The 16,723-nt window shown below is 42.5% G+C and overlaps 4 protein-coding genes across 6 annotated transcripts; 1 reads left to right on the forward strand and 3 right to left on the reverse strand.

The window, feature by feature from the left end:
- Nucleotides 1–10: 10 nt before the first annotated feature.
- On the reverse strand, nucleotides 11–3,001 carry alkbh2 (alkB homolog 2, alpha-ketoglutarate dependent dioxygenase). 3 transcript variants are annotated; one of them, XM_086173849.1, is made up of 4 exons: nucleotides 2,863–3,001; nucleotides 1,055–1,376; nucleotides 780–978; nucleotides 11–702 (listed from the first exon to the last, which is right to left on the reverse strand). In XM_086173849.1, exons 2-4 carry the CDS (start codon nucleotides 1,314–1,316, stop codon nucleotides 384–386), a joined length of 780 nt encoding a protein of 259 aa, XP_086029975.1. In that variant the 5' UTR covers nucleotides 1,317–1,376; nucleotides 2,863–3,001; the 3' UTR covers nucleotides 11–383. The 3 variants fall into 3 exon arrangements, with proteins under 3 accessions (XP_086029975.1, XP_086029977.1, XP_086029978.1); XM_086173851.1 differs by lacking the exon at nucleotides 2,863–3,001 and adding an exon at nucleotides 2,456–2,519; XM_086173852.1 differs by lacking the exon at nucleotides 2,863–3,001 and adding an exon at nucleotides 2,088–2,279.
- On the forward strand, nucleotides 2,766–10,887 carry pxmp2 (peroxisomal membrane protein 2). Its single transcript, XM_086173854.1, is given in 10 exon segments — nucleotides 2,766–3,098; nucleotides 3,467–3,562; nucleotides 3,764–3,861; nucleotides 4,187–4,275; nucleotides 5,950–5,981; nucleotides 5,983–6,128; nucleotides 7,834–7,956; nucleotides 8,360–8,522; nucleotides 9,406–9,525; nucleotides 9,605–10,887. Coding segments are annotated over 10 exon segments (1,242 nt in total). The 5' UTR covers nucleotides 2,766–2,792; the 3' UTR covers nucleotides 9,674–10,887.
- Nucleotides 8,882–10,516, reverse strand: isg15 (ISG15 ubiquitin like modifier). Its single transcript, XM_086173853.1, has one exon. It carries the CDS (start codon nucleotides 10,514–10,516, stop codon nucleotides 10,061–10,063), a length of 456 nt encoding a protein of 151 aa, XP_086029979.1. The 3' UTR covers nucleotides 8,882–10,060.
- Nucleotides 10,888–13,977: 3,090 nt separating the features above from the next.
- On the reverse strand, nucleotides 13,978–16,705 carry gatc (glutamyl-tRNA amidotransferase subunit C). The gene is made up of 5 exons (XM_086173855.1): nucleotides 16,368–16,705; nucleotides 16,243–16,293; nucleotides 15,405–15,574; nucleotides 15,160–15,263; nucleotides 13,978–14,267 (listed from the first exon to the last, which is right to left on the reverse strand). Exons 1-5 carry the CDS (start codon nucleotides 16,551–16,553, stop codon nucleotides 14,206–14,208), a joined length of 573 nt encoding a protein of 190 aa, XP_086029981.1. The 5' UTR covers nucleotides 16,554–16,705; the 3' UTR covers nucleotides 13,978–14,205.
- Nucleotides 16,706–16,723: the final 18 nt, after the last annotated feature.

Raw genomic sequence — 16,723 nt, forward strand, 5'->3', positions numbered from 1 at the left:
ACCTCATGGATTTATTCTTGAAGGGGAGACTCACACTTCCAGGGAAGCAAAGGATACTGATCAGGAGCTTTTCATGGTATCTTTATACATTTCTGGATCTCTTGAAGCATAAGATGTTTTTTTGGAAGTACCATAACTTTTTTGTTTTGTTTTGTTTTGTTTTTGAAAGGTAGCCAGTTATGTATTTGACAATCATAAATCCACACATGAAAATGAAGCAAATGATTATTTTCAGTCAAAAGCTTTGGTTTCACAAGCTGCTCCATACAAAGAAATCGGCTGATAGTGTAGCTGCGCCAGTCACTTTAAACCACTGATTCTTGTAGATTTTCACATCTAAGGTTATATCTTCAAAGTGTTTCTCATTTACTCATGTATCAATGTTAAACTTGTTTTTTTTTGGTTTTCAGAAGGATGCGCCTAAAGGTGAGGTTGATGCGAGGCAGGAGGACCTTCTTGCGCACTGGAAGGCTGTGATACCAGAAAGTGTTTGTGGGCGCGTTCATGAGGAGCAGGCTTCCGTGGGCGAGCTCCAGCTTCACGGGCTCTATTTGCCGGCGTCCGTGTTTCCCTCGAGTGTCCCTGTGTCGGAAGAGGAAGTCTCTGGCTGCACCCAGAGAGACAGAAGCGATGGGACAGAGGGCATCCAGCTCTTTTTCATCATCCCGGTGTTCACCCATGTGGTCCAAGCCATCCTTGTACCTGGTGGGGGAAGGAATCCTCAGTGGGCAGACTGCGTGAACCTCGACCCTGGTGCTGCTGAATCGGTCATTTCTCACCTGTTCACCAAAACGAAGTTGAACGTCTGTCCTGTTGTCTTGGTGACGGCATCTCGCATGTACGCCAGGGTCGGAGTCCACGGGGAGGCTACGCGTGTCACGCCGGAGTAGGTGTAGGTCAGGCCTGAATCTCCATATGTAGCCTGCTTCCTTGGTATATTGTACACCTTTCCGAACACCTGTACTTTTGCTTCTTCCCCTGGAACAAAGAGAATCAACAACGCAATCAACAACGCTTAACTTGCGGTGAGAGATTTTAACCGATCTGCCTTCACCTGATGAATACACCACTTCTTCCTCCAGACGTTTGAAGAGCAGGTCTGCCTCCCCCTTGGAAAACAGCAGAGCGTAGTCACAATCCAGGTCCTCTGCCTCGATTTTTTTCCAAGGGATCGGATGGCTGAACTCCCCGTTCTCTTCATCTTCCTCAGCATCCTCTTGCTTCACCCTGTCATCTCTCTCCAGTTTCATTTTCTTCCCCAGGCCGGTTGTCAGTGCATCGGCTGTGGGTGTGCCTATTCGTCCGGGTTCTTCCATTACGGCAACCTGATTTCTTCAGGCCCCGGAGGGCTTTGACATTTATTGGTTTGACAAGATCTGGATAAAGAGGAATGAAACATCAAGATTTGGGGATAATCTTTGGTCTAAGCAGAAGATTCTGGTAAAGTGCGTCAGCAGCCTTCGTTTCCTTCTCGGCTACTTCCTTCAGGGGTTGGCACAGCGAATCAACCTCCTCCATCCAACCCTGTTCTCTGTATCCTTTCTCTCACACCAACCAACTTCATATCCTCTTTCAATTCAACTTCCTCTCGTCCTCCTGTTTGGCAGTTCCAACCCCAGCATCCTTCTACGCATGTATTCACTATCCCTCCTCTGTACATGACCGAACCATCTAAGTCTGACTTCTCTGACCTTCTCTCCAAAACTTCTAACTTCTGGACTGTTCACCCTAGGTACATGAAATCCTCCAACTCCTTAATCGCGGCTTCCTCTAGCCTCAGCGCTCCAATTGGGTTCCTTTCATTCACACACGTGTATTCTGTCTTGCTGCGGTGAACATACATTCCTCTCCTTTCCAGAGCATACTTTCGCCTTTCTAGATTTTCCTCCGCTTGTTCTCTGCTCTCGCTAGAGATCACAATGTCAAGTGCAAACCTCACCATACATGGAGATTCCTGTCTAACCTAACCTGTCCATAACGATTGCAAACAAGAAAGGGCTCAGAGCTGACCCCTGATGTAGTCCCACCTACAGCACACCTCAACACAGTCACAACTAGCATACATGTCCTGCACCAGTCTGACATACTTCTCTGCCACTCTGTATTTCCTCAAACAGCATCATGGTTCCTCTCTCGCACGATTTTTCTCAGTATGTCCGCAGTATTTCAACATATTTCAACGAACTCTTCTATTATTTTTCCTCAGTCAAGTGATTATGTATATCTGTGGTTGTGCAGCTGTTTGAGGAGCGGAATAGACCGTGAGCAGAAGTGTTGAGTTAACCGAGGGGACCTTGAACGCAGCACGGCTCATCGTCACAAAGTTTGGCGCGTACTTCCCCGGGTTTTTGGCGCGGAAGAGGCGAGCAGCGAGGAAATAGTATTTTCAGAAGTAACCGCCCGTTTGACATATTTCGCAACTTCCATCAGGACTATCTTGTGAACGTTTTCTCACCGCCAAATAGGTTGTCATCCCTTTTCTCTCCGCAAAAATGATCGGACAGAAAACCATCAACTCGTTTTTTACCCCGGTGTCGAAAAAGAGAGTTTCTCAAGATTTAGACGAAACGAAGGAAGATGCAGAAGTCACGGTGAGCACCACGGAAGTCCGACAGCTTAAGGATACTGTTTTCCGGTTGGGTTACAGTAGGGTTTAAGGGTGTATTTTTGAAAAGTTGTATTCAAAAAAGTAGCGCTTTTCAGTGTTGTGGAAAGTCTCGCGATATCTTAGGCTTTAACTCGAGTTGCGTTCGAGATCACCACGTGGTTCCGTAGTTGTTAAAAAACAGATAATGATAATCGCGGCGCTTTGCAATAAACCTCCCCTAAAAACGGCCTCGTCTCCAATCACTCGCTTCTTACCAGCTCGGTTTTTTGCTCAATACACTAAAATTGTGCAGAAGAAGAGGCTGAAGACCCCCGGCGTGCAGTCGGAGCCGTGCGGTTCGGGTCCGCTCTCTCCAGAGCAGCTCCAAAGGATCGCCCGCAACAAGAATGCGGCCCTGCAGAAACTCTGTTCCGCTCAGACTCCTGCGGGATTCGGGGAGAGCTGGAGGAAAAGCCTCTCTGCAGAGTTTGGAAAGCCGTATTTCAAACAGGTGAGCGCGAATTTTGCTTCACTCGTGCAATGTGACGCGTTATAATATAATAATCTGTTCACTCAACAACTTGGCACTGCTGAAATGGTACAGGAAGACTTTTTATTTTATTTTGTTTTTTGGGGTGTACTTTGCTACTAGGACAATATAGTTCTCTCATCATTTACACTTTTATATACCTTTATTTTTATGCTGGGTTTTATTTTTGTTTCTTTTCATAGTGGTGCTTATTTTTTATCTGTACTCTGTGAGTGTTCTGGTTCTCATTCCGTTGTTAGCATTATTATGTTTTGATGACAATTTGTGGGAGAAAACAGACGTTAGAATTGTAAACAGATTAATCCCGCTATGCCATGTTTTCCACACAGTTGATGCAGTTTGTGTCCGCCGAGCGGAGTCGACACACCGTCTACCCGCCCGCTGAGGAGGTCTTCACCTGGACGCAGATGTGCGACATCCGGGACGTAAGGCCACATGGGACGCGATTAAGAAAAAGGGGAATGGGGGCATGAAAACATTGACGACGAGGCCATCTGATTCTGAATAACATGCATTGACTCTTCAAATTAAAGAGCTCGGCTTTTTCATTACTAATATTACCTAACGAATTACTTCTCGCAACCCTATCCGTTTGCTCAGTGTCCGATGGATCCGTGTCTTGACAGATCAAAGTGGTGATTCTTGGTCAGGATCCATATCATGGTCCCAATCAAGCCCATGGATTGTGTTTCAGTGTCAAAAGACCAGTGCCACCTCCACCCAGGTAGAACCCACGCGGAATCATTTTTAATGTTGAATTTTGAAAGGACAGGATGGGGGGCGGCGTAACGCAGGAGGTAGAGCGATCGTCTTTGCGAGAACCGAACTTTCCTGGTTCGATTCCCAGCTCCTCCTAGTGTGTCGAAGTGTAGTTGAGCAAGACACTCAACCCCTAACTGCTCCCCCGGCGCCAATGGACGGCAGCCTACTGCTCATGGTTCATCCATGACAGGTTAACTGCAGAAAACAAATTTCCCCACGAGGAATTAATAAAAGATAAATTATAAATGAATGGTATGTTTATTTTTCTGTGCTGATCCATCTTCTAGTTTGGAGAACATGTACAAGGAGCTGGTTGCAGACATTGAAGGCTTTCAGCATCCTGGACATGGAGATCTGACAGGATGGGCTGAACAAGGTAGACTTACAAATCATAAGCTCATAAATACCGTAATTTATGTACTTTCGAGCACACCTGAATAGCCTTGCGGCTAAAAATAAACAAATATTTGTGTACATACATAGGCTGCACTTGTTCATAAGCCACAGGTGTCCAAAGTTGTAACATGAGATATTTACACAGAAACACTTTTTTAAAAACTTTTAATTAAATACATACTGGTAACATCCACAAATACGTACTGGTAACACTTTTTTTTTCGCACAGTGCCTCTAAGACGGCTGATGAAAAAGATTTATAATAAAGAGTATAAGGAAAAGTCCGTTTGTCCATCCATTTTCTATCCCAGCTTTATCCTACTCCTGCTGATCGCTAACTTTGTCTTCCCCTTGCGCACTGAAACCAGTAAGTCGTCTTCTTCAGTGACGGAATTGATCAGCCTCAGAATACCATGGTGATTTCATTCGTCCGATGTGACGAGACTAAATGTTTTGGCAGCGTGAAGCTCATCAGCCCAAAAAAATTAATGAATGAGCTGCACCATTGTAAACCACCATAAACATCACACCATTAACGGTGTGGTCTTATTCAGAAACATCTAAATTGAACAGCAGTTTGTAGTCAGGGGTGGCGAGATCCGTAGCGATGCAATTTCCTGTTTCAGTTTGAAGCTTTTTTCTGTAGCATATGTCCAAGCGAGATGAGCTGTCAGGTTCCTCATGCCCCGTTCCTTCGCTAATGCTCGTAGGGGCGCTGTTAGCTCGCCATTTGCATGAACGTAACTCCTCCTATAAGCTGTCAGCCAGAGGAATGGCTTCACAGTCACAGGCTCGGGGTGATGTAATATCCTTCCGGACTGTTTCCAACTGGAGGGCAGCCTCCCTGCTCCTCATATTCTCTTTCAATTACTCATATGATCATTCTTGAGTTGCTTTTTTTTTCGTCCGTGAGACCTCGTGAGACAAGCTTCTAAGCCAGCAACGTTTGTCCGGTCTCAGCATGTGGGGTTGTGGTAGTGTGGGGTTGTCTCACTACCAGGTCTGTCAACTGTTTTAACCTTCCTTCGAACAGATCCCAACGCTATAATTCCCATGAGCGAGTTGAGGTGATGTAATATTGCCGGGTCAGGGGCTCCTATGAATAAGTCATCCACGCAGCGGATCAGTATCGTGGTGGGCAGGTATTTCTACTCTATGTAACTCCTTAAGAGCCTGATGAAACAACCCACTGGATGAAAACCATTCATGTTGGGGCTGCAGATTACCAGAGATTGTGCAAAAGGGATTTGGCACGGGTATCGTTGGGGTGTCTCGAATCGCATTGATCTACCTAAGATCATGCGCCATCCACTTCTGGCTCAAATGTGGTTTAGGAACTAGTAATATCGGAGTATTCCAATTTGATCTAGAGGGTTTTCGTACTCCTGAGGTAATCAAGCCTGATACAGTGTCCGTTATGCCCTCCTCAGACTCAGTATTGTTTCTGCCAGCTGTCCCACATCCAACCAACATCCACGCCAACCCCTCGACAATTCTCCATAACTAAATGACATGATGTCCTCCACAATAGCCAGACAGCTGTTGCAAACCGTTGAGCTCACCAAGGCTATTTCCTGTTACGTTGAAGGTGGTTTAAGAGAAGCTGCCTGAAGAAAACAAGCATACTACCTTCTCTTACGCCCCTCTCTCGCAGGCGTGTTGCTGCTCAATGCCGTGCTGACCGTCCGAGCGCACCAGGCCAACTCCCACAAAGACAGAGGCTGGGAGACGTTCACAGATGCTGTGGTGCAGTGGCTCAGCAACAACCGGGATGGCTTGGTCTTCATGTTGTGGGGAGCGTACGCTCAGAAAAAAGGGGCCACAATTAACAGGGTGAGATTTTTTTATTTATTCCAAATGCTCTTTTTAGTTACAATTATGAACGTGAACCTAATGTTATGATCTGTGGATTTGTAGAAACGTCACCATATTCTACAGACCGTACATCCCTCACCCCTCTCTGCCCATCGAGGGTTCTTTGGCTGTAAACATTTCTCAAAGGCCAACGAGCTGCTGAAGAAATCTGGAAAGTCACCAGTTGACTGGAAGGCACTTTAAGATGTCATGCCCTTGCCAGTTTTTCTAACGTGCATGTTGATTTATACTACAGCGCAAAGCCCATGCATAAGCTTTTTCCTGGTTTTCATCCACAGCCTGTGCCATTTTCTTTATAGAGATCTAGTTGGTCAAGTCATCGTTTTGATTGTAAAGTTTTCTTACCCTTTTTTGTATTTGTTTCATTTACACTGCCAGTCTATGCACTGTGTTTGTATGATGTTTGTATTTTGAAAAGATTAAAAGTTTTTTTATGGATTTAAGCTGAAATTTTGTTTTATATTCCGTTTGGGTCTTCAGTCAAATAACTCTCATATCGCAACTGCATTAAATCTCCATTAAATGTTTCCTTTAGTCGGAAATACGGACAGATTTATGTGATGAAAGCGGCATATCTGCAGACCAGACCTGGGAGAAGCTCTGACAGGTGAAGGAAGCTGAAATTTAGGCAACTGACTGGTAGGATAATTTACAAATTGAAAAGCATTGAAGTTACTGAGCTGTACAAGTGCTTTGGCCCCGTCTTTCATTTTAATGAGTCACAGCTGCACTGTTAGTATCCAGAGTTAAGAAAGTTTAGGTTTTGGGTGGATTAACCACTCAATCAGTTAAGTTAGGTGGATGATGCTAGAACTGCTGTTTGACCTCTTGGTCACAGAAACATGTACAAAGTTGACTAAATTGAATTTGATATTGTTTCCTTGCAATATTAATGTGTTCTTTATTTGCTTTTTTGAAAAGTCGGCATAAATGTTTATGCCTGCTGTTTGCAAACTTACGCAAACCTATTTCTATTTTGCTTAGACGATAAATGCAAAACCGCACAAATCATCGCAAAAGTTAATCACCCGCGTCCTATATCATACACTGGGCGTGTACCTGACGTGATGACGTCACTGGTGACGTAATGACGACGACCGGAAGAGTTCGAACGAAGTTCTCGTCTGTCAACTCCCCTCACCGTGTTGTGTGTGTGTTTGGGTTTGTAACGCCGATGCAGTGACCATGCCTGTGGAAAGCCTACCCGCTCGCCATGCCTCCCTTCAGATTCGTTTACTCCAGCAGTATCTGCATCTCCTGAAGAAATATCCCATCATAACTAAATCTATAACGAGGTTTGTATGTCCGCTTCGCGCCGGCACCCTTTCTGACGTTTGCGGCTATGAATCAGCTACCCTTTTGTCATCTCAGTTGGAAGGTGTTTATATTGTCGTCTAGTAATACTTTTTTCTATTTAAAAACATAACAACTAATAAAGTTATTTTGCGTGACAGTAACACGCTAACCCCTCTGTTTTCCTAACCTGTTGTGACCTCAGCTCAGTGGCTCTAACCAATCAACATCTGCTCTGAACTCCTCCCCTCACATTTTACCTTCAAACAGTATCAAATATGTGACTCTATCATTATTGTCTGTTTCAACTGACAGTTGAACTCTGTTGATTTAGTTTACTGGATCCGTGTCTTTTCCCTGATATTTCCAGTGCCATCCTCTCGGCCTTGGGAAATCTCCTGTCTCAGAGTTTGGAGGCAAGAAAGAAAGTGAGAAACGGAGCCCCGGCCAGTGAGATCGATTCAGCCGGAGCCGCCCGTTATGCCATCTATGGGTGAGATCAGTAAACAAAGACTGACAAAGGCCCTTTGGGGTTTCTTCCCAAATGGGAAACTGGGTCGCTGAGGATCAGTTGGTAGAGAGGGGGCCCCTCCAATCGGAAGGTTGGTGGTTTGATTCAAGGCTCTTCCTGTCTGCTTGCCGGATTGTCCTTGTCCCAAAGTGTCCCAAAGCTGCTCCCGATGGCCTTGTCAGCGCCTTGCACTGCAGCTCTGCCACCATTATTTGTGTATATGAATGTGTGAACGCAATGCAGTGTAAAGTCCTTTGAAATCGTAAAAGCGGAGACCATTCATGAAAATAGCTTACGCTTCCAGTCGCTACCGCTTCTGTGCTCTACATGGGAGCAAAAAGGAAAAAGTAAATATTTTTGGAAGCCGCATGTTTTGTCGATCCAGGTTGTTTATCACTGGACCGGTGAGCCACTACTTTTACCAGCTGATGGAGGCGTGGATGCCCAGCACAGATCCATACTGTATCATCAAACGCCTGCTGTTGGATCGGCTCATATTCGCCCCTGGCTTTCTGCTGCTTTTCTTCTTTGTCATGAACATCCTCGAGGTGAGTCACCTCCCCCGTAAGGCTGGTTGCACAGCAATGTAGTGTTGTCGTTCTCCGAAGATAGTAATTAAGTGAATTTTCTCACCCCCCAAATTTCGTGATCATTAAGGTTTAAAAACATGCATCCTGCATTTTTCACAATGCAGTTGACTCGGTCTTTATGGACCCTTCCTATTTGTTTCCATTCCTGATGTTCTTACGAGATCCCTGCTCAAGAACTCTAAATTAATATGTGAAAATCCACTATCTTCACTTATCATATGATGCCAACCTGCTTTTAAAGGAAGGCAATAATAATAATAATAAGGCATATTTTTGAAGGCAACTTTCCTGACACTGAAGGACACCATTCAGCAAAGTAATAATAATTTGTTTTATTTAAGGCGCCTGGTCAAAGCTCAAGAACACTCAGCAGACATAAACTATTACACAGATTGAAAAAAAAGTATCAACTTATAATTTCAATGAAAAGAACCAAGTCACATTTTGTGTAATTATTACAGACAAATGCTGGATTAAAGAACACAGACATGCGTATGAGTGATAGGTGAACATAACTTAAGTGCACAGTGCAGGACCAATGCAACAATAATAAATTAATAGAAAGAATCAATTAATAACACACAGAACATCATAAAAATCAAATAACAATGCAATTACTAAAATCTTTGGGGAATTACATTACACATGAAACTGCTAAAGAAGCTACCTTTGTGGTGTGTGTGACACCTCCCAGACATGGAACCCTGCACCTTGCGCTGGGGGAGGGACGATGACTTATGCTGCTGATGGTGATGAAGCAATTTTGAAAGAAAAGAAACTGCTGTAGAAGTTCAATACAGGTCAATTATGCCTTGTTTAACAGATGAACATTTGTTCTCAGGCCAAAGGATGGGGAGACTTTGAGAAGAAAATGCGGAGAAGTTACTGGACTGCACTAAAGATGAACTGGAAAGTTTGGACTCCCTTCCAGTTCATCAACATCAACTTTGTGCCTGTTCAGGTCAATTCCTCGTCGTCTGAACATAAGAGTGTTACATCGTGACGCACATCCTGACTGATTTTTTTTCTCTCCTTTTCAGTTCAGGGTGCTTTTTGCCAATGTGGTTGCCTTATTTTGGTATGCCTACTTGGCATCTGTGAGGAAATAAAAAAAAAACAAACAAACCCAAAATGGTAATCTGGACAAAGCCCTCTTCACTGCAATAGTGCTAATACAGCCAAAGTAATCTATTAATGTGTCCATTTTTTTAATTTGTATAATTTTGTAATATATCTCTTTGACACTTTGGGAGAAACATAACTGTTTGTGATAAAAAAAAAATGTCATTTCAAATGATCACTTCACATTGTTCAATGGTGTTCATAATAAAACACGGTATATGTGGCACTTTTGTCCGATGATAACAGCAGCGGGAAAAGTACAGGAAGTCATCAAATGAAGAACAAGTCTATAATTTAAAAAAAAAAAAAGTAGACTAGGCTTGGAAGATATGACACCCAGGCAAGGGGAATGTAAAGAAAGGCCATCCAGGTCTTCAGCCTCCTCTAAGGCGCAGCGCCAGGTCGATGGTGCTGTGCGCCTGGACGCCGTAGTCGCTCAGTGTGCCCCCCATCATCTCCCTGCCCTGGTAGATGAGCCTCTGCTGGCTCACCTTCACTCCTTCTCTGCACTCCACCGATTTCTTGAAGTCATCCACCGTCTCAGCGGGCTTCACGTCGTAGGTGTGCGTCTCGCCCTTCTCGGTCTTGAGGAACACCTGGATCTTCTCAGGCTGGACCACCAGCAGGGTCACCCTGGCGCCCTGGTGCAGGCCGTAGGATTGCAGGGTCCTGGACTCATTGCTGAGATGCGTCGAGTCAAACGTCAGCCTCTGCTCCGCGATGGAGACCCCGATCTTGTCACGGATGAGGACCTTCAGGTGGCCCACCGTGTCCGTGGGGCGCACCGTCAGCGTGAAGGACTGGGTCATTGTGGTCACGATGATCTCCATGGTGGTTATTCGCCGTTCGAATCACGAAGTTAACTTCGGGGCTGAGGGTGTCCAGAAAAATGGAGAGATGTGAGAGAAGAGCAACTTCCAACTTCGAAATAGAGCGCTAGGAATGCAGAAAGTTGCGGGGCGGCGGATTATTTATACGCCCGCCGCTGTTACGTCACTGCCCCGTTAACTTTCGTTTCTCCGCCCTGCACCGGCTACTTTCGCTTTCCATTCTCTTTAACAGAGCAACTTTACCCGGTTATATTTCGTTATCTTTTTTTTTAACATTGTTATTTTGTCACTCGGATGTCTGACAAATAACACGCTCGTCATGGAGACAAGTTAGAAATAATTAAAAAAGAAAAGTGTAAGAAAAAAAAAAATCTGACATTGTCTTGTTTATTGACGACACGACTTCCAAAATACATTGCTCATTTTTTTTTTGGAAAATAAATACAAAGTGGAAACTGAAATAAATATGTAATTAATTAAACAGAAGACCACGACAAGATACTTTATACTACGGTTAACTAACAAAAATCGTCACCCATGTGTGTTTCAAAACAACCATTTTTTAAGGGTTGCCACTGAATTTTATTCTTAAGTCACAGTTTAAAAAAAATGTTTTACATCTTCTTATAACCCCCCCCCCCACACACACACACAGATAGCTGAAAGTTTTACCCAAAGTACTTCCTTAAAATTATAGTAAACATGGCCAGAAAAATCTAATTAAATATTCCTTTCATTGTCCCACAGTGGGGAAATGTCAAGAATAAGTAAGCAGAATAAGGAGAACAAGAGGGAAGACGAGGGAAAAAGAATAAAACTAAGCTCTGTGGTTGTTTGAACGAATCCTTTCCGAAGGGTTTCGGAGTAGATAACAGCTACATGTACAGTATTTTTTCATACTCTTGTGCACTCCTTATGTCACTTGGCACTTACGACCTTAAGACACTTTATAGTTTTCACTTGTTACTTAAGACACTTTATTGTTTATTTGTATTTCTTACTCTCCCTTTTTTTTTAACTCTTTATAAAATTTTCTATTATCTATTATTGTTGTATTTTTCTGGTAACTCTGACACAACAATTTCCTTCAGGATAAATAAAGTTATTCTTATTCTTATTCTGATTAGAAGCATTGATACTGTGGTTCCGGCAGAACCCCAGAATCCTGTGCAAGTGATGATGAGCAAGTTACAAACGTTAATATTATGTTAACGCTTATTTTGTGTATGGTTTGGGGTTGTAAGGACTTCTGGGGGTTTACCTGGAATTGAGCGCCAACAAGTATTGTGTTGCAGTTTCGTGTGGCGTGGCTGTGCCCAACAACAGCTTTTGTAATTAAATGGACGTTTGATGAAATGACTCATTGATTATATCATGATACCCTTGCAATCAAGTTATAAATATCAGTTTTACTAACAAGCGCCATAAACTAATGGTATCGTATCTGAAAAAATCAGGTTGGTATCGCCCATTCCTGCAAGAACAGCCTTGAGTGTCAGCAGGGTGTGTCTGTATCTTTGCTAAAACGCTTTACTCACCTTTTAGGAAATTCCCACAGTAATCCATGACTGCCAATATTTAGAACGGTTTCTATTCCCCTGAGCAAGAAACTATGAAGACATACTTTGTTGATTACTTATACTTTATTATATGAATCTTCTTCTTTCAGCCGTTCCCTTCAGGGGTCGCCACAGCAAATCAACTTTCTCCATCTAACCCGATTCTCTGTATCCTCCTCTCTCACACCAACTACCTTCATATCTTCTCTCGCTACATCCATAAATCTTCTCTTGGTCTTCCTCTAGACCTCTTGCCTGGCAGTTCAAATTCCAGCATCTGTCTACCAATATATTCACTATCCCTCCTCTGTACATGACCGAACCATCTCAGTCTGGCTTCTCTGACCTTCTCTCCAAAACATCTAACATGTGCTGTTCCTCTGATAAGACTCATTCCTGATCCTATCCATCCTGGTCACTCCCAAAGAGAACCTCAACATCTTCATCTCTGCAACCTCTAGTTCTGGTCTCACCACTGTCTTGTATACCTTTCCTTTTATTCTGGCCAATAGTCTTCTATCACATAGTAGATTTTCTATCTATCACATAGATTTTCCTCTACCTGTTTTCTGCCCTCACTACAGTTCACAATGTCATCTGCAAACAATATTATATAAATAAAAGTTAATTTTCGACAGCGAAATATTTCCTGAAATGAAGATGAGAATTACAGGGTGGGCCGCAGCAGCACACATTTTTGTTAGAAATGTGTTTACAAACTTTATCTTTATCCCTCAAACTCAGAACTTCCGCTTACAGTCCCGCAGGGCTTTTACAATGTCTTTGCAACCACTGAAACCAGAACAAAAGAGTGTTTGATTGGAAAACAAGTTTGCATCGCTGGGGGAAAAAAAAATATCTTAAATTAACACATATCCAGCTTTTAATAATTTTACTCTGATTTGCTTCTCAATGAAAAACAAACATTCGGTATTTGTGACTCAGTATTTTCAGTGCCAGTTTCGGTTTCCATTTTTATTGTGGGTGTGTGTGTGTATGTGTGTGTGTAGGGGGGTGGAGCCCTTGATTAACAAACAGCTGCCAGAAGGAAAAATGAAAAGAGAAATTGAAAACGAATAAAGAAATTGAAGCCTAAAGGAAACATGAAAAAAAAAAGTCAGCGGAGGCAGATTGAAATACTGAAAACTAAAATCTTTTTAAATAGTTTAATGTCCTAGTATCATGTTCAAAATGTATGAAAACGTTTTAATAATAATAAAACACTGTACTTGTAACCTTTTTGTCCGAATATAACAGTAATGGGAAAAGGAACAGGAAGTCATTGAATGAAAAGAAAGTTTGTAATGTCAAAAAAAAAACAGACGCATTTGTAAAGATTGGTGTAGAAGATGTTGTGATATCTATGGGTTGTACTTATAAACTATACTCAGAGCTTCACAATATGCTGCTTTATTGCTGAGGGAACTTACAGAACTCCTACAGCTGTACTTCCTGAGGAGGTTTGCAATGTCATTGTTGAGAGTATCCTGAATTTCCTCATAGGGATTAATAAAGGACGAATATTATTATTTTAATATTATTTCTGCACTTTACATGCCGCACTGCCATTTTATTTTGTTTTTTTAAACAGTACTCATCTTTGCAACTGCACTTTGTGAGTTGCACACCAAGTTGCACTTAATGTTTTACTTGCACTGCCAACACTGTTCATATTTATGATAATGTTTATATTTACTGTCAACACAAATCCAAAGGCAATGTGGACAGGAAAGTAAGAATTTCATGTACATGGAAACAGCTTTCCTCACTGTGCATATGACAAGAAACACTTTGAATATTGAAACTTAAAGAACAGTCTTGAGCGCTAGCAAGGTGTGTCTACATCCTTGCCCAAGCGCACTCACAACTTTTAGGAATTTCCTGCAATAATCCACGACTGCCATTATTCTGGTGATGGAATGATTTATTGAGCAAACCTGAAGGGTTTCCATTCCCTGAACAAGAAACTATTGCTTACAATGTTCACATATAATATACAAATAAAAATTAAATATCCACTCAATGGTTCAGCTTTGCACAGTTGCTAATCTGATTTAGGTAGTTTCAGCTAGTTTCCTAGGCCAGAATTCCAACTTCAAGTGTTATTACTAGGCGACATCCCCGAAAAGCTCAAACATCTGACAATTTCTTCACAGTGGCCCTCTCCTCCCTCTTTGGCAGCGGAATATTTCCTGAAATGAAGATGAGAATTAAAAAGCATAATCTCAGAGCTGCTTTTGATGGGCTGTCGCAGCATACATTTTTCCTCAAAACGTATGAAAAATGTTTGTCTATCTTTACGAGGGCCAGAACAAAAGAGGGTTTGATTGGGGGGGAAAAAAAAAAAGTTTGCAGCGCTGGAATAAAAAATCAAATTCTGAAAAAACACCACCTATCCGGCTTTTAATCATTTTACTTTGATTTGCTTCTCAATGACAAATAAAGAAGAATGAAACCTGTCAAGTTTTTGAACAATGACTCAGTGCCACGGTTTCGGTTTACCGTTTGTTTTCCTTTTTTTATTATGTGTGTGTGTGTGTGTGTGTGTGTGTGTGTGTTGTGTGTGTGTGTGTGTGTGTGTGTGTGTGTGTGTGTGTGTGTGTGTGTGTGTGTGTGTGTGTGTGTGTGTGTGTGTGTGTGTGTGTTTGTGTGGAGCCCTGGATTTACAAACAATTGCCAGAAGGAAAAATGAAAAGGGAAAATGAAAAAGAAGAAAGAAATCCCAGCCTAAAGGCAAAAAATAAGTCACTGGTGGCAGATTGAAATGCTGACAAACAAAAGTAGTCTTAATAAACAATTCAAATTTCTCGTGTTTTCTGGTTAAAATAATCTGAGGTGACTGTTTGCCAAGTGTCAATAATAGATGTTTTCACAAATGCCAAGATTCCTGTGTCAATGTTTTCTTTTTTTTCTATTTCAAATGTATTTCAAAATTAGACATTCACTTTTTGGCCTTGTAAATAGCAATTTTGCCCTTTACTTTCACGCATCTTTTCTCCATAATGCAGATTATGTCAAAATTTACAAACTGTTACAACAGGCAACATCGATGTAGAAAAAAACCACAACACAAAAACAAACTACCTGGTGGTGCCACATAGTATTCTTCCACTGTACGTTGGGATAGCTGAAGCAGTTCTTCAGCATGGTTGTCCTCATTCACCTCATCCTCCCTCAGGTATAAAGCCCTGGATATTCACGTATGACTTTTATACATTTCATACATGTGGAAAAAAATAAAAAATTGGGCCGTAGTTTATGACAGCCATCTTTTCTTAACGTTACTGAGATGACGGTGCCCACGTGCCGTTTGTGTGTTGATATTGTACCTGTCCTCAAGGACTGAATCCATGGGCTCAACCCCTGAGGTGTCGACCACGTGAAGCTGATCTGCGAAACGTATAGATTTCTCCAAAAAGTCCACTCCCTGCTCGGTGGAAAAATTGACCAACGCAAGTCGCTCCAGTTTATCCACCAGGTCGTCCGAGATTTTAGTGGGCTGTGAGAATCAGTAAAATCGGTCATTCATCACAGGAAAAGGGGAAGAACAACAGAGATAAATGTGTAGGTTCTTGGTTAGGGCTTCACAAATGTTACACAATATCAGCCGATGCAGGTGAAAAGAGAGGTTTTCTCATCTTATGGCCAAAAGGGCAGCTTTTAGGGTTGATTAAAAAGACTCCGCTTATAAAGTGAACGGGTAAGTTTGTTTTTGCCCCATCTGCTGGTGGATGACGATGGAAACTATTGATGGGCGATACCACACTTGTATCAATGGATAACCATTCGCTTTGTGGCATAGTTAACCGATACCGACTCCTTAGGATTTTTCTTCTAATCGAAATATTACATTCAAAGACAAATCGAACACGATGATAAATAAATCATCATAACAAATACTATCATTTCATTAATAAACATTGACTACTTCTGCTGTCAGTTAATGACAGAATGCTCGCTACACTTCTGGTCACGTGACATGGGTGGATTAGTTCAATTATACGTTGCCGGGGGGGGGGGGGACAAAATCTTGTAGCAAGTTACACGAAATGATTCGGAAAATTGCACGAACGCTTTCATTTCGTATTTTTTTATTTAATATCAATGATTTATTAAAGTGATCGATACTATCGTCACTAAAGGAAACTTGAGTTAGACTGGTGATACCTGCGGAAGTTGGTCTTCAGACACCGGCTCCCATGTCGGAACCGCAGGCACCTGGACGAAGAATCAGATGATAACACTGCTAAGCTACATCGTTTCACCACGACATCCACGCGAATAATATCCACCTTTGGGTGAAGCTTCTTGGAGCTAAGCATACGAGTCGCAGCGGCGACGGTTCTTGCGAGCGATGTGGAAATAAAGTCCTCTGCTGGTTGTCCGAACAGTGGGTGAATGGCTTTCTGCGACACGGCACGCCAGAGGCGTCTGTCTTTAACCCGGAAAATTGACATTGTCACCGCAGGCGGGCGCATACGAACATACCAACCGCTGGAAACCCAGTGTTACCGCTTTAAAAACGAATTAATTCACATTACAAAACAGCGTTCCGGTCACTTAGGTGCATGATCTGTCGCACATGTGAGGTTTAGCAAACGCTTTCTGTGATACTTCTTCTACTAGCACATTTCGAGCGGGCGAGACA

This window comes from Fistularia commersonii, chromosome 26 (genome assembly GCF_037954325.1).
Source record: "Fistularia commersonii isolate RoL2024-O1a breed Wild chromosome 26, RoL_Fcom_v1.0, whole genome shotgun sequence".
Classification (NCBI taxonomy): Eukaryota; Metazoa; Chordata; class Actinopteri; order Syngnathiformes; family Fistulariidae; genus Fistularia; species Fistularia commersonii.